Source organism: Gymnoscopelus braueri (genome assembly GCF_963280865.1).
Source record: "Gymnoscopelus braueri genome assembly, chromosome: 10".
NCBI lineage: Eukaryota > Metazoa > Chordata > Actinopteri > Myctophiformes > Myctophidae > Gymnoscopelus > Gymnoscopelus braueri.
Window position 1 is genome coordinate 43,294,481 of NC_137611.1, and position 22,793 is coordinate 43,317,273.

Consider the following 22,793-nt stretch of genomic DNA (forward strand, 5'->3'; position numbering starts at 1 on the left):
GAAGACATTTTGTAGAATTCCCCCAGAAGCAAAAGATTTGAGTTAAAAATGTTATATATATATATATATAAAAAATATATATATATATATATATTTTTTTTTTTCAAAGATTTGCTCAAATTTTCATCTTTTTTCAAAAATAGATCTACAAGCTCGAGTGCTGCGCTATGAGCTTGTAGATCTATTTTTGAATAGTCAAAAGAAATCTAAAAAAATACAGATTTTTTCCCGGTCTTAACTCATTCACTGCCACAGACGTAAAAAACATATATATGTACAAATCAGAAACAGATTCTTCGAGAAGTTGGTTTATAAATGCAGTGAGGCACCCTGATAAGGATGAAACTATGGCAGGGGGGGGGATGCCACCATTGAAAACTATCAATTGTGAAATACTGCTGGAAAGGCAGGTATTACACAAAACACGATAACGAGTAATTCTTCCATGGTGAAAACAATACGGCGACTACACAGGGGAGAAATTATTAAAGCCTGAGGTTTTGGAACCGCTCCAAATGGTGCGCCGGGGGAGAGCCGATAGCTCCGCTCCCCGCATAATGGCCCCCGTGGAAGTGTCGATGAGAACACCCTCCCCCCACACACACACACCCCTCGCACTTTTCACCACACGCAAAGTGGAGATATCCTCTTGTTCCTCTTTCTGAGGGGTGGGAGTGAATACAAATAGGTCATGAGCCCAGCCCCCCCCCCCCCCCCCCCGCCCGCCCCCACTTCCCACAAAGCAGGCGGCAACAGTAGCAACAGCAGCTTGTAAGCGGGTAGAGATAGTGTGATGCGTTTGGGGGGGGGGGGGGGCGGGGCGGTAGCGTACCATCACTGAGGCAGGAGCTGTCCGTCAGAACCCAGACGCACAACGCACAGCGTAAGCTCTCAACCGCCACCCCACCACCTCCCCCCACAGCTGTCTTAAGCCTCTCACCTCCGGAACACAGGCGACAACACACACACACACACACAGCGCGATTGCACACGGCCGATAGCAGGCAAATCCATCAAAATCGAACAAGGGAGGGGGGGGGGGAAGAGAGAGAGAGAGAGAGAGAGGAGGGGTGGAGGAAGGGAGAGACGAGAAAAAGAAAAAAAAAACGGAGATGACAGAAGAAAAAAATACGAGCGAGGAAGCACATAGAAAAGAGGAGAGGTTAACGGGGGAAGGAAGGAAAAAGCAAGAGCAAAAACGAGAAGGCGGTGGGTGCAGGCAGGCAGCACAGGAGGGAGGATGAGCAGCAGCAGAGACAGAGAGGGTGGCTGCTACAACAACGCACACACACAGCACATCCACCCAGCAGCCGCTACCTTCATCTGCCCTGCCTCGGTGCACGAGGCAACAACAACCACAGCACAGCCACAGGACCCCCGGCGCCCTGGGCTCTGTGAGCAAGTCAAAGAGTAGCACACACAGCACAGCGCCTTAGCCCACCGTTTTCCTGGGGAGGTTATAGCAGCCAACAGCACCACAGCTAGCACCAAAACTCTGCAAAGCACAGCCTCCTGGGGACGATGCACCGCGGCAGAGAGAGAGACCGCAACACCGGAGCTCTCCGACACATGTACCGCCAACTATGGCCACGCACATATATGCGCTTGCATTTTGGTAGGGAGCTGCTGTGCGTGTCTGGAAGAGGACCCGGTAAAGAAGAAAAACATGTTCCATTTGAATGATAAGAGAACGCAGGCTGGCTGAGCAGACGGGGGACTTAGTCATTCTAATAGGAATAAAAAAGATGAGGACTGGGATTATCAAGCCCCAACATGTCAGAGAAGCAGCAGCGGATCGACAACATCGAGGCACGTCACGCGACGGGTTATGATTCACCAAGTCCGAGGACAATTGGGGAAGAGGCACTGTGACTCAAGCTGACACAAGCGTGCGTGTAGTGCATAGCGACTGCTTCGGGTCTGTGGTGGCGGGCGACCCGATACCAAGGTATGTAAAGATGAGAGACGGTTCAAAATCTGAAGGCCGTTTTTTTTTTTTATACCCTTGTATGCCAAGTGTGTGTACGTTCACATGGCTGGGAAAGGAAATGCTTCTTTTCATTTCAGTTGACGCGTCCATGAGAGCCCGACATAAGTCTTTTCAGTGCTTCTGTGAGCTCTCACAAACAGTCCTTTGTCTCCGGGGGTCCTTTAAGAGGGTTGTGTGTAATTCAGTAGAATGTGAGAGGACACACATCACTCCAGGGGGGCTTAGTGGCCCACAAACAGAACATAGGCTGACCATTCTACAGACATTTCTTATCAAGATTCTGCACTGTTTGGGAAGGAGAGTGGAGAACTGCATAAAAGCAGGGTTTCTGCAAGTTAGATTGAAGACGTTTTCGTTTTTAATGCCAGAATTACATTTAACTACTTGAACCCTCGCATCCCTAATCTGTGGGAGAGACATTTGGGAAAGATTGCTGATTAACAAGCTCACAACGTGTTGCAATGAGACGCGTTGTGAGCTTGTAGATTGGCTATTTTCAAAGAAGAGATTTAGTGTAAAATAACAGCTGTCGTTCACGGATTTGAACTAAATATCTAGGGTTTAAGTGGATAAGACCAATTTATCATTTACAAAAAAAGCACAAATACAACAAATAAACCCTAAATCCTATTTTTCCACCTGTCATTCATGTTTCTCAACTGGCATTTTTACAACCTTTGAAGCGCAATACTTTTTGAGGCTTTATTTTTACATGAATGAATTTAAGTTCAACTTAAGACAGAGTCTTAGAATCTCTCCGACAATGTTTTACACAGAATTGTTGCTGTACAAGAATCTATGACTCATATATGTATTATTGGATCCGATCAACGGTTATTTGCATCTATGAGGTTTAAATATTTGAGAATGGTTTTAATGAAAACCCAAATATGCTTTTCATAACATATTCTCAACATGACAGAAGAATCTACTTTGCATTCATATTTAGGGTTCATATTTAAGTAACACAATCTCATTTAGCTAATTATTAACTCACTGATCCAATCGGAAGGCAATGACTAGCAGATGTTTAGTTTTTGGCTGCAACAGATTTTTTATCTACACATTTTTCTCTTCTCTTTTTTCAGAAGCCCAAAATTCATACAGCACATCAGAGCGCATTCATGACACTCAACCAGACATCAGGTTAAGGTAAGCGCATAGTGTAAATGTGGTTCCATCTTGTGAATGTCAAGGTCAGTCTGTTTTAAAAAATCAATCAATACGATAAATATTAAAGAGGGGGAAAGTAGCTGTTCTACGGAACCAACTTCACAAGATCAAAGGGAAACCATATGGATATCAAATAGACGAGTGATTACCGCAGTAGATGTTCTCCGCTTCAAATCACTACATAAAAAAACAATACATCCAGCTTTTTCAATATTTTACGAAAGTAGAATATTGGACAGGTTTAAGATTTTACTTTCAGTAGTCCTATTTTGCTAAACATCTAATACCAGCAATTCTCACACTTGACAGCTCGTTTAACCCATTAAGACCTGGAACGCATCTGCGTAATTTTTAGATTTGAGCTAAAAAGCATTATTTTACACTTTGGGCTATTCAAAAATAGCAGATATACAAGCTCATAGAGGAGCTGCATTAACGTTCTCAGAATTTGTATAGTTTACATTATTAGATTTTTGCCCCCATAATTTGGCTACAGGGCGCACAGAGCCATTAACCCATTAACACCTGAGGCTGATTCTAAAAATGTTTTCTAAATCCTAAAGCTTCAAAATATATATATATTATAATTTTTTAATCACGATTAAAAAAAAATAGCATATCTACAAGCTCATAGCGCGGCACTCGGTGCAGGTGTAGACTTGGCCAAAAAACAATAAAAAAAATGTTGGCCCTTAAAAAAAAAAAAAAATCGACTTAGTCGAGGTCAGGCCTAGTATTTTCATCAATCTTTGACGTGATTTGACATAATAATGGTATCAGTATGAAATTAAAATTTACAATCCCCGTCCCTAATATTAGCAGTCATATATTACCCAAGCAGAAAAAGCAAGTGTTAAATAAAATGTTTTAGTCAAAACTTCACTGTCATGCCGTTTATAGTATGCCCTCTCCTTTTCTCCCATAGGACCACATTCCTGGAGAATTGGCTTTGAGCATATAAAAATGTGCAAATAACGGTTTATATCCGGTACGTTCTTTGCACTTCCTGGTGACACCCAGAGAACACACGCTGGCTTCAAGAGCCCCTTGGGAAGAACTACCTTCACGTTATCCACATGGTTTGTGCATCAATGAGAAGCTGCTTGCGACTTCCCTGACCAAGTGGATTAAAGGTCCCACGGAGCCGCTGGACGCCATGCAGTGGAGGAGACGCCACTGCTGTACGCATATCGCTGGACTCCTGTATCTCCTCTCGCTCCTGGGGGTCGTGGTCTTTCTGGTCCATCGGGACTGGTTGCCGGGCCTCGCGGGTTCGCCGTGGCGGAGAGAGCATCCCGTGGACTATGGCAGCAGCGGGCCACACTCCATCAATAAGGCAAAAGGGAATCAGAGCCACCAGCAGCCGCTGTGGCGGTTCGTGATCATTCCACAGCCGACAGTCAACATGGACAGCAATAACGCCAGTTCACGGCAAGATGCAGATGACTCCTCTCCTCGGGGGGAGGCAGGTCTGGAGAACTCTCTGGCAGCTAATGCCAGCCAAAGTGAAGAGGGTGGCCCAAGTGGCATGCTGTCCCCCGGGCCGTACCCCTACATCATTAACGAGGCAAACAAATGCCCAGAGAGGAAAGCACAACCATTCCTGGTGTTGCTGATAGCCACCGAGGCTCGTCAAGTAGAGGCACGGGACACCATACGGCAGACGTGGGGCAATGAGAGCCTCGCTCCAGGCCTAGGATTCATCCGGCTGTTCCTGCTGGGGGCGAGTGAAGGCGAGCTAGGGCGCCTACAGCAGAGGACCTTGGAGTCCGAGAGCCAGAGGCACCACGATATCCTTCAGCAGGACTTCTTGGATACGTACAACAACCTGACTATAAAGACACTGATGGGGATGAACTGGGTGGCCATGCATTGTCCACAGGCCAACTATGTAATGAAAACTGACAGTGACATGTTTGTCAACACCGATTACCTCATCCACAAGCTGCTCAAACCCGAACTGAATCCCAAGAAGAACTACTTCACGGGAAATAATATGAGGGGCTACGCACCGAACCGAAACAAAAACAGTAAGTGGTACATGTCCCCGGAGCAGTACCCGAGTGAGAAGTACCCCACCTTCTGCTCCGGGACGGGTTACGTGTTCTCCGGCGACTTGGCGGCGAAAATCTACCGAGCCTCTCTGAGCATTCGCCGCCTGCATTTGGAGGACGTGTACGTGGGGATCTGCCTGGCCAAGCTACGGATCGAGCCCACGCCGCCGCCCAACGAGTTCCTGTTCAACCACTGGCGGGTGTCCTACTCCAGCTGCAAGTACAGCCACCTGATCACGTCCCACGGGTTTCACCCCAGTGAGCTGCTCAAGTACTGGCACCACCTGCAGAGCAACAAGCACAGCGCCTGCATCAACGCCACCAAGGACAAGCAGGGAAGGCCTCACCAGAACAGGCTCAATGGTCAGAGAGCGCAGATCACTGCGAGGTTGGGATAGCGCTCGACATGAGAATCACTGTATGAAACTCACAATATACTGTACATGTTTTTTGGATATATTGCAGATTGATATTTGTACACATTTTCTGAGCTTGGCATCAAGGTCCCCCGATTCAAGCTTGAGGCAAAAAAAACAAACAAATACTAAAAGCAAATCACTACATGTTGCAGCCATGTCAGTTTTCTATAAATCACTCTTTATGTATGTCGTAACTCCAAACAAAATTAATGTTGTGTAGTGAAAGACAATTGATAACATTGTTCTGTAATTTCCAGATTCTGTACGAACCAGCTTTTTACAAACCAGCACAAAAGGCTTGCACAAAAGATTTTCACCCACTGTTTTATACATGGTTGCCAACTTGTTGATGTGACAAAAATAATATGAAGTTGTTAAGTTGTTTATCAAAGCCTGCACTGAGCCATGAGAGTTCATGTATACTGGGAAATAGACAAAACGTAAGAAAGAAAGCTGTACCCTTGGGTACCAAGGACCCCGTTTCAAGATTTAGAAAGGAGAAGAGAAAAATCAGTCAATTTTCTATAAACCTCTCTTTATGTATTGTGGAAATGCCAAAAAAAAATAATGTCGTAGAATGAAAGCAGATTTATATAACATGTCATTCCACAGATTCTGCACAAACCAGCTTTTTTCAAACCAGCACAAAAAGCTTGCACAAAATAATTTCACCCATTGTTTTAAACTTGTGACGTGTCAATAATCTGAAGTTGTAAGTCGTTTATCAAAGCCTGCATTGAGCCTTCAGAGTTTATATATATACACAAGATACAAATGTAAGAAACTAACTAGAAAGCTATGGTACGGTTTACAGAAGCTATTGTCAGTGCCAAATAAACAGTCAAATATCAAAATGGCCAATGTTACTGAAGTGTTATTTCAAGAGTGGAAGGATGTTCAGATAGGAAGCCCAAACCACAAAGTCGACAAAACTGGTACTGAAAAAAAGGGATGGGCACGTATTGGTAAAACTCAGCGTTGCAACATTTCACAACTGCGTGATAGAAGGCCATTGTATTAAGAGACGGCTAATTCTGTGAGCTGTGGCCAACAGTTAACCAAAGTGCACCAGATGTAGACATTTATGTCATCATCCGGCCACAGCGAGCCAAATCAGTTGCTGCTAGCTTAGTAGCCAAACTTGACATTTTTTGATTTGAGCAAAACATTATTTTGCACTTTGGCTATTCAAAAATAGCAGATATACAAACTCATAGTGCGGCACAGAGTGCCGCGCTACGAGCTTGTAGATCTGCTATTTTTGAAAAAACGTGAAAATGTGTGAAAATCTTTGAATATATGTATTCTTTTAAAGTGAACACTTTGAACTCAGAAAGCCAACGTTTTGGATTAGAAAGAAATCCACATACATCTCCAAACACAGCTCAACTGCCCAAAGCCTTCCAACAGACCAGAATAGAAATGAAACACCGCTTTATCTTTTGGTAGTGAAACTTCACTGAAAAACAACCTACGAGTCTTTGTCCTCACAACGGTTGAACATTCTTTCTGCATCCGTTTGAAAGGTGGATGTGTGCACACCAAAGGGAGGTACACAAACAGCCCAGGTTCAGAAACAAGTAAGCATCATGTGCACGAAAGGTGAAAGCTGAAAACTGGAATCATCATGATATGCATATGTATTGACGAGTCAGTGTCTTGTGTAATTCAAATAGGTTGGCAATTGTGGCAATTGCAGTAAAAGTTGGATCTAGGACTGGGACAAAAGCCACAGAACATATTTGAATATGGAATATTTGAATATATGTTTGAATGTTAAAAAAAAATCAAATACGCCGCTTTGCGGCATATAACCATTTCCTGAGTACGAGGACAGAATCCTTTACTCATACGTACATAAAGCATTCCGTACAATAGACGTTATGACGTAAGTGAACAATAACACTACATAGTATATATGGTCGGATAAAAATTAAATCAAAGTCACGCTCATTGTTTTCCAAAAGGCAGTTGAGGACAATTTCTATTAGACAGAGATGGTCTTAGATGTCGATTGAAACGTGCAGGAATGTTTAGCGAAAGCATTTCCTATTCAAGCGGTATTCAGGGTCTTAGAGATGCCTTTAGTTGTGCGGTAGTGTGATTTCCCAGGTCACATTATTTACTGTTATAATCGTTATGATTCGTAATGGTTGGAGGTCGTCGGCCTCTGGCCTGAAGGATATGTGATGCACACTGCATCGTCGAGCTCATTACCGCAATTTTGTCATGTTTAATGAGTGCATAGTTATATGAAATGGAAGCTTACCATAAACACAATATATATACATGCATAACCACATCACATGTCCCACACGTTTCAACTCAGAGCTGCTCGAGTACTGGCATCACCTGCACTTGGTCAATGTCACAAAAGGACAAGCTGGGAAGCTCCACTTCCCCATAACAGCCCCATGAGAGCTGAAGAAATGACCAGATGCAGCTGCAAACATATAGCCAAAGACTTTTCTGTGGTCAACAACGATGGATTTAGGAGGTTAGTGTACAAGACAAGCTGGTGACAAAGTACAACATTTTTGTCAAACAGTGCTACCACCTCTAACAAAAGACAAATACTAAAGTGACACAGAGCCTCAAACAAGCAGAGTATCACATTGACTACAGATGGGTGGGACTCCAAGAGCTACACTTCAGTCACAGCTCATATTATGACACCAGAGTGGGAAATTAAAAGTTGTCCTACAGACACGGCCTGCCGATTCTAAAAGCATCAATCATCATCACGGCACGCCATCACTCTTGTTGCACACAATGAACAAAAAACATGGATGTACTGTAGTAGTGAGAGAGGCTGAGCATACATAAAGTGCTTTGCACGCACCTCGAGCCGCTAGAGGCTTTGAAGGTAAATTGCGTGAGCTGTCTGCTCGGTCCAGAGAGGCGTTTAGCAGTATTTCTTCCACCGTCCCTGTGGTGTTCCAACTGCCACAGCTGCGCTGGCCTCCAAACAATGTTAAATCTTCGTGTACATTAACCGATAATGGATGTAGCCACACGATCGTACAGCTTGCTCGACATGATTGAACACGACCTGGAGCGACAACAAGCTGCCGCTGCAGCAGCGCTACCACGTGATGATGTCACGGGCGCAACCAGTGGTGGAAAAAGTACTCAAATGTTTTACTTAAGTAAAAGTATCAATACTGCAATGTAGAAGTACTATGTTACTAAGTAAACGTCCGGAATTCATAATTTACTTGAGTAAAAGTACAAAAGTATTGGTATCCAAATGTACTTATAGTACCAAAAGTAAAAGTACTAAAATGTTTGAAAATAGCAGATCTAGAAGCACACAACGCGTCGTGTGCTTGTAGATCTGCTATTTTCAAATAGCCTCGGTATAAAATAGGGCTAAAGTCGTTAATGTATGTTTTATAATGTAATAATTTATCACACATCTACAAGCTCAAGAGCTTGTAGATCTGCTACTTTTGATACTTTTGAGTGATGCTGTATGATCAAGTAGGACATTAATTTACGAAAAAACACAAAGTTAGAACGTGGAGGACAAGAGGTTTCTGCCCGAAAGCAATGATATGATAGAACAGAGGACGGCACTGTGTGATGAAGACTCCACACACACCACACAGGGATGGGATGATAATCATTATTATCGTTTATCGCGATAAACACTCACAATTATCATATTGCAGAGATTTTAAATGTATGGTGAAATTGTCCTGTCATACACAGGACCTGAGTTGGATCTGTACTTGAACTGCCTTATTCCGCTCAGCACTAAAAATGTCCCGATCGCCTCCCTAAATAAAATCAAAAATTAAAAAAAGATCAACGCCAGTAGGCAGCGCCAGTGGTTCAAATTATAGCGTGAGAGAACAGACTTATAAAGTTGCTGAAATGGCAACTTCACATGTCCAATTGTTAATACAACAAAAAACAAGTTGCACACAAAATAAAGTTAAATCCTCATCTTCACACCACAAGCCTAGCCTTACTCTGCAATCTCTCTGTCTCTGTCTCTCTCTCCCCTGACTGTATCACTGGCAGCTTGTTGCCTGTAATTTATACTTTGACGGTACAACGGCCACGCACCAAACACTGCAGCAGAAATTGAGAACTCAACACACAGCCCCACAACGGGATTGAGGCTGAAATGTACTTGTACTGCAAAGAGACAACTATTTTGTTCCGTGACCGTCCACTCAAGTGGTGGAGAGAGAACACACAGTGTTACCCCACTGCTGTCAGTGTCAACCATGGCCAAATCATACAGTATATATATCTCTCTGTCCCAGCAAGCAGCTTTTCCCACAGCAGGTGACATTGTAAATGCCCAAAGTTCCCAAATTCCACCTAGATCTCTCATCATGATGGTCTGATGGTGAATGGAGTGATGAAAGAAAAGGCTTATTTTTGTTCGAGTCGAGTTACTTGAAACAGTTGGAAAAACAGAAGTGGAACTCTATTTATGGCAGGGTCTTATTTCATCATTATAATTGTCATCCAGTTGGCTGTTCTTGCCACTTTATAGTAAATAAAAAAAGTCTGCCTAGCAACATTCCACTGTGAGTGTGACTTGTGCTTACAATATTCATCAGTTGCAGCATTAAGGAATGTTACCGACTGCTGCATTGTTTTGCAATTGTACACACATTCATACAAGTATGGCAATTTTGTTTAACTACAATGTATAAATAAGCTTTTCTGGGTGATCTGCCAAATGGCTTCTCCTGTCAGCAATTTTTTTAATTTTATTTAGCTGCACTGTAACTTTCCTCTTATACCCCAGATTTGAACCCGGGTTTCCTGCACAAGTTCTGACATTTTTACCTTTGAGCTAATAGAGCTTGCCTGCTTGCTTAGGGGATAAATTGAATCTTAACCTTCGGGTCAAAATTCGGTCAAACCAGAAACAGGATCGTGTCAAAGGTCATGTCTCAGCTGGACATAGGATCTAAATGTGTCAATAGAGGAGCAGGGAGACAAAATGCAACCACCCCAATTGTATATTTTATATGTATTCATTATATTTTGTACATAGTGGCGCTTTAAATATGGTGATAAATATCGTCACCGTGGACTTATCGTAATGGTTTAGCAACAACAGCGGAGCAATCGTTCTTACCGTCACCGACTTCAAGGTCATGCCGTGGTAGGTTCCCATGGTGTCGATCTTAAAGCCCTCCGTTTCTGGGGGTAGGAGAGAATATGATTTATAACCAGTTAATACATACATTCATAATCAATAACTTAATGAAATAATCTATTAATAATCTATGTGAAAGTAAAACAAAATTTTAAAAAATAGTGAAGCAACGTTTTTGCTACTTTTGAATTTGAATCCTGAGAACCTAACAGTTTTGGACACATGAGGTTTCCACCCGACAAGACGATATTCAACACTACAAAGCTTAAAACAATTAGCAACATGAACTTCAGGCAGTTACCCACGAATACCACAATAGCACTGCTGTGTGTACACTGAACTTCCTTGCCAACTGGTTCAAAAGTTTTAGAACACATTCACCACACACACACACAATTTCATTTGCACGCACACATGTCCTCAGTGTTTATTTAACTCAAGAGTGTTCATTTGGTTACATTTGTACACTCTAAATAACAAATGGATAAATTAACACAAACACTTAATACATACACGCTAATATTCACCATAGTATATAATGTAACCGTTTGATTGCATGTTAGTTAGCCCATTTTATTTCATATTCATAGAACTTAATTTGGTATTTAACTTTATATAGATTTTCTTCATATATACAAACTTGCATTTAATTGACACCGACCAATTTAGTTTTCTCAATAAAAATCAAATCTTGTGGATCATGTAGCCAGCCTGTGTCTATAAAGGATTATCCGCACTCTCTTCAGTTATATTCTTGATTTATTTTTAAAGATGAACAGCCGGAGCAGACAGTCTATCTAGAGAAATCTTATTCACCAATGAGAATCAGCTGTACACTATCGCATAGCTATATATATGTCACTTCCTGTTTGATGTATTCTAGTTTGAAACACTGAGGAAGGCCGACGTGCCAAAACGCGTCTCGTTTCTCTAGATAGACTGTCTGCTGCGGCTGTTCATCTTTAAAAATAAACCAAGAATATAACTGAAGAGAGTGCGGATATTCCTTTATTGTATGTACTCTCAAGAATCTGCACCCAGTTAATCTCAAGAGACTACTTCTCAAGACTCCCCTTGAGTAGAGCACGCCTTCTCCTGACGGCAGGGTTGCCAGGTCAGCTCACAACGCATCGCGACGCGTTGTGAGCTTGTAGATCTGCTATTTTCAAATAGCTGATGTATATGTTAAAGTGCTCATGTGGCCCATAGTCGCTTCTTTTGGGCTGGTTTTCCTAGACCTGGTTGCTCGTTTCTCTCACAGAATCTGGCAACACTGCCTGACGGTATTATCCGGTAGTTGAGTTGCCTTCAGCCTGTGTCTATGACATGCAGTATCAATGATGTATGACTACAAATGTGGGAAAGGTTTCATATGAGCCCCATTGACTTCAGTTATACAATCTAACCCATTAAGACCTGGAACGCATCTGTGTCACTTTTTCATTTGAGCTAGACACTTCTGGACGATTCACTAAGATGAAAAATATTTTTACTGTAAACGCATAACAACCATTTAAACCCTATATACATATTCGACCAGGGTCCCCCAGGGTTCTATACTAGGAGCCGCTGGCACTTCCCTCTGAACCAAAATCTCAGCCGAAAAACAACCAACAAGCTTGCATTGTGACACCTGTGAGCTTGTCGATGTGCCATTTTGGCTGAATGTTTGCGTGGTTGAAGACTCACCCTCTTTTCCTTTGAACCTCTCCTGATCGTATCTGTTGTAGGCAGCTGGGACAGGCTGTTTGTTCCTGATGGAAGGGTCCTGGGACACAACAAACGACACAGTTAAGGGTACAATCCAGTATTTAAACAATATAGAGATTTTAATCAAAAATATTCAATATGGGCGGGGGGTGTCAATTTAACTTAAAGGACCATTTCACTCCTACGGGCTGGGCGGTCGGCAGGGAGTGTTGGGCGGGAGGAGTAGGCTCTACATCCTCACGGTGGGGGCTCCTCACTGGCAGGAGTCAGTAGGATACACGACACACGTGTGGGGGAGGTATCAATTGGCTTACGACTAAATTGGGGAGAAAAATGGGTAAAAAAGGACCACTTCACCCATTTTCAACCCGTCTTCGTTTAAAATGGTCCCCAGTAATGCTCGTTATAATTTCCCCGCAAGATTTTATTTGAAAATAGCCGATCTACAAATAGCTGATGTATATGTTAAAGTGCTCACGTGGCCCATAGTCGCTTCTTTTGGGCTGGTTTTCCTAGACCTGGTTGCTTGTTTCTCACAGAATCTGGCAACACTGGTTATAATATGGTAACATGTCTGTCTACTCTGTGTCTCAGAGGAGGAGAGTGGACAGTTCAGAAACCTGCCTACCAGTGACATCATCTAACTTTTATTTAAAAAAAAAAAATTCAGCATGCCAACTTTCCAGGAAGAGAAAGGTTGTAGGTTCTAATAGCTTTCAACCCCCGTACATGACGTAATCGGTAGAGGCAGGTTTATGACTTGTCCACAGTCCACCAATAAGGCACAGTGAGCAGATGGAAATTCCGCCATCTTATAGTGAGCATTAGTAAAGGACCAATTATATGAAGATAAAATGAAAATGGGTCAAGCGCTCCTTAAATAATAACACTAATATATAAAAAAGCTAAAGTGGCAAAAAAGTTACAAATGCATGTTTCTAATGGAGGGGGTTCTGGACACGACCAGTGGTGGAAAAAGTACAGTACTCAGATATTTTACTTAAGTAAAAGTATCAATACTACAATATATAGAAATACTCAGATGCAAGTAAAAGTCCGGAATTCAAAAATAGCCTATGTATAAAATAGGGCTAAAGTGGTTAATGTATGTGTTATAATATAATAATTGAAAAGTAACTAGTAACTTAAGTTTTCAAATATTTTTTGTGGAGTAAAAGTACACTATTTGTCTCTGAGATAGTAGTGGAGTAGAAGTAAAAGTACTGAAAATTGGAAATACTCCAGTAAAGTAAAAGATACCTCAAAATTGAACTTAAGTACAGTACATGTACTTAGCTACTTTCCACCACTGCAAACGACAAACACAAAGAGAGAGGTGAATAAACTCCTGAGCCTTGTTCTGTGGCCTTGGGTAAAGGGTTAAATAACGGCTGGCCTTCCCTGACGGCAGCCGCTCAGTTAATTTCAAGGTCCATTTCTTTGGGGGGGAACGTCACAGACATGGAGCAGCTTTTAATGGAGCCGCCAGAGAGAAGGCTTCTCTACAGGGTTCATCAGCGACAGCGTTTAGCTGAGCATGAGGCGTGTTGGAATTAATTTAGCAGCGAAAGCACACGTCTGGAATGCCAAACGCTTTTTACAATACCTGCACATGTATTTAACCCATTAAAGACCTGGAGCGCATCTGTGTCATTTTTTTGATTTGAGCTATAAAAAAAACTTTATTTTACACTTTGGCTACTCAAAAATAGCAGATCTACAAGCTCGTAGATTGGCTACTCATCCATTTTCTACAAAGGTTGACTTATTTTTACTATTCCATCATGAAATGCCCAGAATGGGTACACTAGGGTTCATGTGGTTAAAGGATATCCAATCAGGAGAGGCAATTCCAAAAAAGGTAATTTATCAGGTTAAATTTGATAGTGTTCCAGTTCCAATTTATGTCTGCTCGGTCAAACGTTTTATTTAGCTTGCTCCCAATTTCACTTCGTTCAGGATAATATGGCATCCTGTACGAGTTCTCTCTATTGATTGGACAAATTTAGTATCCTGACTTGGAAAAAAAAAATCTGTTTACTAAAGTGCTGGAAAGAACCCCGTTAGTAAACAAACACACTATGATTACTATCAGAATATAGAGCTATTTAACACAGATTTTAACACAATAGCAGGGGGGGAAATAGCCAAAGAAAATAGTCAATCTATAAGCTCACAGTGAACTTGTATATCAGCTATTTTCGGCAAATGTTCCCCCTGGAATTGGGATGCTAGGGTTCAACTGGTCCCTTTAATTTAGGGCAGTAGTTCTCAAAGTCTGTAACTCAAACTCAGTGTACAAATGGGACTAAATGGACCCTTATGGTTCTATTTGTACACTCTCAGAGTTATGAGTCTCCTTGAAATTTAAACGTTGAGAACCAATGATTTAGGGCATGGGTCTTCCAACAGGGGGTCCGGGACCCCTAGGGGTCCTCACGAGTTACTACACCAAATTTTTAGGTGATAGGAACTTATTTTTATATTAACCAATTGAACCCCTAGATGGGTTTCTGGGGGGGAACATTTGCCAAAAAATATCAGATCTACAAGCCGACGTGTGAGCTTGTAGATCTGATATTTTTTTAAAAGGTTTAATCTGCAACGCAATTTGCTATTTTATGTAGAGGGGGCAGTGTTGCCAGATTCTGTGAGAGAAACAAGCAACCAGGTCTAGGAAAACCAGCCCAAAAGAAGCGACTATGGGCCATATAAGCACTTTAACATATACATCAGCTATTTGAAAATACCAGATCTACAAGCTCACAACGCGCCGCGACGCGTTGTGAGCTTGTAGATCAGCTATTTTAAAATAAAATCTTGCGGGGAAATTATAATAAGCAGATCTGGCAACCCTGAGAGGGGGTCCCCGCTTCATCTCTCGCTCAGCTAAGGGGTCTTTGGCCTGGAAAACGTTGAAGACCCCCTGATTCAGGGGGTGGGTTGGGTGGGTTGTTCTCACCACTTGGGTGGTGTTCTGTGCTGGTCTCTGCTCCGGTGCGCGACCCTCCTCTCTGGCTTTCACAGACTGAAGGATGGCGAAGATGTTTTTGGAGAAGTTCTGCAAATTACACCACAAGACAAGAGACTGTCAAAACCTCCAGCCAGCAGAAAGAAACATATTCAGAGAACGTCAAACACAATTTATGTTGACATTTCAACTGCTTACTGGTTGAGTAGGCTCTATGCACGGCAGCCATATTGGATAGAAATTGGGCCTCTTCCTTACTTCACAGGTTTTATCAACTGGTACTAATGAAGGCTCCGTTCCATTTAGTGTAGCAAGTGGTTCTCAAAACTAAATTTCAAGGACCTCCATAACTCTGAGAGTGTACAAATGGAACCAAATGGACCCTTACGGGTCCATTTTGTTCCATTTGTACACTCTCAGAGTTACACACCCATAAGGGCCCATTTGGAAACCCATCAAGGAACCCTGAGTGTTTCCAGTGAGTCAACATGCACAATATCAGCACCCTGACTCTGTTTGACCAGAATGGAACAGAGCCTTCATTAGTATCATTGGTATTGGTAACACCTGTGAAGGAAGTAAGAAGAGGCCTAGTTTATTTCCAATATGGTTGCTGTGCAAAGAGCCTATTGATGAATTCCGCTATATCGTCGCTGTCAGGCATGTCCAAAACTGTTACTTTTCAGGAAATGGAAAAATAGAACCTGTGTTCCGATGGATCCTAAGTACTTATTATTTATTCAGAAGCTCTTGTTAACACTTTTCATTGATTCAATATTTCATTCATAAAAACCCAGACACACAATTAACCACTTTCACTTTATTTTCCAAAATATTCAAAATAGCTGATCCACAAGTTCAGTGAGCTTGTAATTTTAGCATTTTCTGCGTGACACTGCTGTACGATGAAGGCCATTTTACTTTAAAAAAAAAAAAGAAAATCTGAAAAGGAACACCTGACAGAGACGATATATAAATGTCAGTTTATAACAGCCAGAGCTATATCTATCTTGACTCAGTGCTGCCATCTACAGGCAAAGGTTAATTATTACAGCAGCGAGATAGCCAACCTGTGGACGGACCACCACCAAATAATTGGCAAAACAGTAACATGATACATTACTGTATAACAGTATACAACATGAATAATAAAATGTATGTAAATAAATACATGTCATGGTATTTTTTCCTTTGAAACCTATGAACATGCGTTTGTTGTAATTCTTTTTTTTTTTTTAAGTACACAAAGTTAGTTCCATTGATCCAAGCCGGATCACAATCGATTGATTATTTAAATAAACATGCTCTTAAAAAGCAGGTGGCCCACCAATCTGACCACTGAACACTTGTTTTGAGAGAGTGGGATCCAGCAAAGGTTGGGAAATGCTGTATGACTGAATGCTTTCTCTAAAGCTTTTAGAACGTACTAAAATAGACATAGACCCCTACAAAGAGGGAAAGTATCACAAACTGTGTGTGAACTGTGAATGTAGAAACACTGATGACATACATTCTACATCTACAGCATCCGTTCTCTAAGTGGGGTCCAGGGAGCCCACAGGGGTCATTGAGGGGGTTCCAGGGGGTCCCCAGCAAAAGTAGTCAATACACCATCACAAGCATCCAATTTAGCCATTTATATGTTGGCTATTCAAAAATGTTGACAAACTTCTCTTCTTGGGGGTCCACGGCCAAATCAATATTAATTTGGGGGCCTTGACATGAAATAGTTTGAGAACCACCGTTCTACAGTACTGTATGTGACATCTTTTGTGTGACAGGACACGACCGTGTGACTAGGCCCGTCACCATTATTACACAATCGCCTGACCACAATTACTTTTCACTAGTGTCAGCATTGTTTCTATTCATCTGTATGAATCCATCTGCTGGGGGGAAAAAAAGCAGAAATAGCCAATGTACAAGCTCACAACGCGATGCATTGTGAGCTGTACATTGGCTATTTCTGTATTTTTTGAAAAACATTGAAACTATACAATTATTAAATGCATGGCATGTTTCGGTCATAGCACATTATCTATTTTGGTCATAACATTTTTTTTTTAAAAGATAATTTTTCTTTTTTTATCTTTTTCACACAGAACCAGAGATAACGCCATCCAAAGATGTGCTGCTCCATTCACTCCCTGGTTAACGCATTGCTTAAAAATGCTCTATCTCGGCTCCTGTGTACTTTTTTTTTTACACACTATATATTTTTGGCAAAACTTTTTTCAACTTGCCACAACTATGGAAAGGATTACCGCTATCGGATAAAATTCCATTCTACGAGACCCCTGTGTGTGTAATGAGGGGATCACATTCGGATAGCATTCACAGAAAATATTCCATGATTTTTCAAAGGTTGATAAAATCACTCGTTTTCGCTGGCAGCAGCGTAACACTATTACTCTGGCAGTTAAAGAGTTAATCGGCAACTAAAAATGTCATGACGGTGACAGCGCTATGGGGTGACTGACCTTGCCGGTGCTCTGCAGGATGGTGGTCCGGGTCCTCCAGACCCTCTCTCTGCTGACGATGTCCCGGGTGACGTCCACCTCCGCGTCCACGAAGCTCCTCTGCTTCAGGGTGATGTCGTCGTCCAGGTCCGTTTTGATGGTGGAGCGCTTCTTGGCCATGATCTTGGCCTTGATGGCCGCGATCTTCTCCACAGACATGGCCTCGGACAGCGACCTGGGTCAAAGACAACGGGGGTCGTGTTCAGATTTATGAAAAGGCCGCAGAGATAACAATTTGTGTGTGAATTGTTACTACACTTTTATTTTTGCTGTAGTTAAAAGATTTTAGTACACACACTTCCTCCGGAAAAGGGTTGCCAGATCTGCTTATTATAATTTCCCCGCAAGATTTTATTTGAAAATAGCCGATCTACAAGCTCACAACGCATCGCATCGCGACGCGTTGTGAGCTTGTAGATCTGCTATTTTCAAATAGCTGATATATATGTTAAAGTGCGCACGTGGCGCATAGTCGCTTGTTTTGGGCTGGTTTTCCTAGACCTGGTTGCTTGTTTCTCTCACAGAATCTGGCAACACTGCTCCTGAATGAAATCTACACATCATGGTTGAGGCAAGTTTTTGGGCCTATCCAGATTGGAATCAGATTTGTTTTATCAATTCTGACATGCAAAAAAACCCACATGGAAACAGATTTTCGACAATCAGATTTCAAACACATTCATGGGTGGTTTGAAATGCAATAAAAATCTGATTTGTAAACACGTGTCTCAGTCTGGACACATTTCGTCGTGCGATGGGCGTCTGTCGATGAAAATAGCCGACCTACAAGCTCACAATGCAAGGAAAGGCCTTGTGAGCTTGCAGCTCTGGTGTTTTTGGCAAGTGACGACTTTGGCGAGTCGTCATCCGTCATGGCATTACCTACGTCAACGTCATTACACCGTTACCCCAGCAAATACTGCTGCTGTAGGTCGATGATGCCATCATACACAAATCTGATCACGTGCAAATAACAGTGTGGATAATCAGTACGAAATCTCAAGATTTGAGAAAGAATTTGGATTTGCCTGCAGTATGAATAAACTAGAAGGAACGCAAACACAACTTCAGTTAAACAAAAACGATACAACAAACGTATTGGGTACACGGCTCCAAAAACATGAAAGAGAATAATCTTATTCGAATATTGTACTGCCCTGGCAAAGATTTTTCTGATTATTCTAAACCAGGGGTGGGCAACTTTGATGATGGAGAGGGCCACTATATTTCCACACTCACTCCAGCGGGCCACATTGCATATACTGTCGGGCATATACCTCTTATCTCTGTATTTTAACTTTTTTTCGTAAATCTTTGTCACACAAAAGTAGCAAAAATAGCCGATCTACAAGCTGCGACGCGCTTTGAGCTTGTAGATCTGCTACTTTTGAATTGGAATCCTGATTTTAATTTAGCAATTTTTTAAATGGAATCCTGAAAAGTAATATTTTTATCTAATTTCATATGCATTTAGGTATACTTATGTTAACTTTATGAACTTAAATACAAATACATTGGACATAAAAAAGACAATATAATTTTTATACTAGTCATTAACACATTGACTGCCAGAGTTTATTCATAATGTACTCACCCCTGTGCCAGCAATTTGCGTGTTTTTTAATTTTTTTGTTTTGTAATTTTTCATTCAAATACATTCTCTGATTGTGTTGTCAAGCACCTACGATTGTTCCACCAGTAGAGAGCAGCACATCCAAACATTGATCACCTCGCTCACCCCCTCCCAAACAGGCCCACGTCATATCCGGTCATTCAAAGGATGTGACGTTTTCGACAATTCCCGGCCCGCTGATCGGCCTGAAAACGACGTGATACACTACGACGATGGCTGTTAGTCACCCGGACCAAAGAAAATAGAAGTTGAGCTGTCCGTTTGTCTTTTCTACCGTGTGAAAAACCGTGTTTTTCCTTATTCTGGCCGAAAATCACCGGAGAAAAACAACGTGACCCGGAAATGATTTTTTTTTTTTACATCCGGCTCCGGGTGAGTGTGACGTAAGTGGAAAACGAAAGTGTTGATGAGAAATAAACACAGCCGTGCGATCACAGATTAAACAATGAAAATTCAAAAGAACGTGTAAACAGGCTCTTATGAATCCTGGCACTCAAGCGATGGATTTGAAAGAACGTGTAGACGGGATCTTGGCACTGTATGTGTTAAGCTACTAATATAGACTGAAGTAATTAAAGCGGGTCATGTTACAGCTGAAATCAATAATATGTCAGTATTCCGATATTAACCTAAGGGCCGCATTAACCATGTATGTTCTAAACTATACTATACTTGACTGTACTTCTATTTTAAAGTGAGAACGGCAACATGGTAAACGGAAAGGTCTCTATGCCTTAAGCAGCGTAGAAGGCATAGACGAAAGACGTCCCTTTAGTGCCAATGACAGAACATGAGTGCTGGCATTATTCTTTTCATGCAGTCTGAACAAAGCCTTAGTTTGCAAATACAAATGTGAAGAACCATTATATAAAAAGGACTGATGTCAGGCTGAAAGCATTGTTACCTGATCTGGTCAGTCTGCACGCTGCCTTCTTTGTGGCCCTCCAGACGCGCAGCGAGACGCTCCTTGTCCAGACGTACCCGTTCCTCATCCTTAAGAACAAGAACATGGGAGTCTGTTCACTCACAATTGAACTGAACGGATATCATTGCTTCAGACATCCAGCATAATTGTTACTGTCGGGCAGAAACCTTGTGTCTCCATAATTCCACTTTTTATGTTTTCCCCATAAATTAATGCCCTCTATTTCGACGTACTTGAGTGTAGCAAAAATAGCTGATCTACAAGCTGTACAGTGAGCTATTTTATTATTTTACAGTTCCTGACAAGTAATGGTTTTGGAAATACAAGATTTCCACTCAACAGGGACTATATATCAAATCAAAAAGCCTTGTTGCCATGCTTGAGCATACAGTATGACAGTGTGGTTGTTTTGCCACCTAGTTAAAGCTGCAATCCACAACTTCCAAGTCCTATCTGGGATTCAAACTTGGTTCCCCAGCCAAAATATCAACTGTTGAGCTGTTCGTTTGGGCAGAGGATAAATTGTGATTTGACCTGATCCTACCTGACCATAGAATCAAATGTTTCAATAGAAGAGCAGGGAGACCAACTACAAACCACCACAGTTGTGTATTATATCAACATAGTCTACCATACAGATTTAGCTAAATAAATACGTTATGGCTTGCAGCTTTACTAACAAGATTCTCATGTTTTTTTTGTTTTTTGTTTCATTGGCTGCCGTCAGATGACATATGAACCAAATGGGGCCATGGGATACAGATAAGCTCTTTGTTTAGACTTTATGGAACTGCAATACGTTCTGTTTAGGTTGTGCTGTTCACTGGCAACAGCTGATTATGCATCATTTGTTTGGCATTATGACTGTCATGACAATGTTACTTACAGTGATACATCTGACGATGATACACGAAAGAAGAACAACATACAGTGATGTTGTGGACACACTCAAGCCAAATCATTTACAGAAGTATTGAGGAATTTAAACAAAAACATTATTTGTTTCATTATTTGTATAATCTGTCAGCTATGCAAAAACAGCTAAGAATATTTGGTCTGCTTTGCACACCACACACACAAGTCTGGAACCAATACATTCTGGTGGACAAGGGAGATGCTAACTGGACTGCTCTCAACTCTATGAAATAAACAAAAAGATGGCAGATTATTTTCAATTCAACCCATTAAGACCTGGAACGCATCCGTGTCATTTTTAGACTTGAGCTATAAAAAGCATTATTTTTACACTTTGGCTATTCAAAAATAGCAGATCTACAAGCTCATAGCGCGGCACGAGCTTGCAGATCTGCTATTTTTCAAAAATCATGAAAATCTGTGCAAATCTTTGAATATACATATTTTTTAACCGAACATTTTTAACTCAAATCTTTGCTTCTGAGGGTCCCTGGAACAACATATTTTGAGATGGGGGTCTGCGGCCAAATACATATAATTTTGGGGGTCCTTGACATGAAAAAGATTGAGCACCACTGATATAGAAACATACGTTTTTCAGAATACTGTTGGGATTTAGGAGACATGTAGAATCGGCTTCAGGTCTTAATGGCTTAACAACTTTAACCATGGCGTCCCAATTTTAGGAGCCGTTTCCAAATTAAAATAATTGATATTCAAAAGGTTTCTAAAATAGTGAAAATAGCCCCATCTACAAGCTCACAAAGCGAGTTGCGAGCTAGTAGATAGGCTATTTCAACTATTCATCGAATGTCAAAGTATATACCGGTGGGCGGAAGTGGTGAAAGTAGCCATGGCAAGTGTTCGAGTGCCATGAACAAACCTTATGGATGAATATACCAAGTTATCAGATAAAAAAGGGGTGTCCGTTTACCTCAACCCTTGGTTTTTTAGCCTCAGATGATACTTCGTCTGCTGCTCGTTTGACTGAGAAGGGAAAATAAAAATAAAAAACAGCCATCAACTTTCCTGGATTAAGTGTTAGATTAGGTGGCGTAGTTGATTGATATTTTAGTAATGATCAATACATAGTACAAAGTGCGAGGTTATGAACCCTCTGAAAGAATTACACGTCCTGGCATACCTTGCGTTGGCCTTTGCAGACCTATTTCTATGGGGGCACTTCTGTCGATGCTTGTTGAAGTAGCTGTGGAGGGGAGGAAAAAAAGACACAAAAGTCAGTTGCCCATTAACCCTACAACGACTGTCAACTATTGCAATGATTCTTAACGTGTGTGCCGGGGCCGTGAGGACATTGTAAGTGGGCCCGCAAATAATTGGCAAACACAAAAGATG

General features: G+C 41.6%; 2 protein-coding genes across 2 annotated transcripts in view; one reads left to right on the forward strand and one right to left on the reverse strand.

The window, feature by feature from the left end:
• cdc73 (cell division cycle 73, Paf1/RNA polymerase II complex component, homolog) overlaps positions 1-22,793 on the reverse strand; it is a 50,104-nt gene that overhangs the window by 21,424 nt on the left and 5,887 nt on the right. The window contains exons 4-10 of the mRNA XM_080440753.1: positions 22,582-22,644; positions 22,372-22,424; positions 20,502-20,590; positions 17,926-18,139; positions 15,437-15,535; positions 12,454-12,532; positions 10,744-10,808 (exon numbers count right to left, since the gene is read on the reverse strand). Coding sequence (XP_080296879.1) covers positions 10,744-10,808; positions 12,454-12,532; positions 15,437-15,535; positions 17,926-18,139; positions 20,502-20,590; positions 22,372-22,424; positions 22,582-22,644 — 662 coding nt within the window. The remainder of the gene's footprint in view (positions 1-10,743; positions 10,809-12,453; positions 12,533-15,436; positions 15,536-17,925; positions 18,140-20,501; positions 20,591-22,371; positions 22,425-22,581; positions 22,645-22,793) is intronic.
• Positions 1,099-6,461, forward strand: LOC308094117 (beta-1,3-galactosyltransferase 2-like). The gene is made up of 3 exons (XM_080440578.1): positions 1,099-1,948; positions 3,079-3,142; positions 4,089-6,461. The coding sequence occupies exon 3, from the start codon at positions 4,320-4,322 to the stop codon at positions 5,613-5,615; it is 1,296 nt and encodes a 431-aa protein (XP_080296704.1). The 5' UTR covers positions 1,099-1,948; positions 3,079-3,142; positions 4,089-4,319; the 3' UTR covers positions 5,616-6,461.

Excerpts from the sequence above, each read along its gene's own strand:
- LOC308094117 (XM_080440578.1), top strand. The coding sequence starts at position 4,320 with ATGCAGTGGAGGAGACGCCACTGCTGTACGCATATCGCTGGACTCCTG.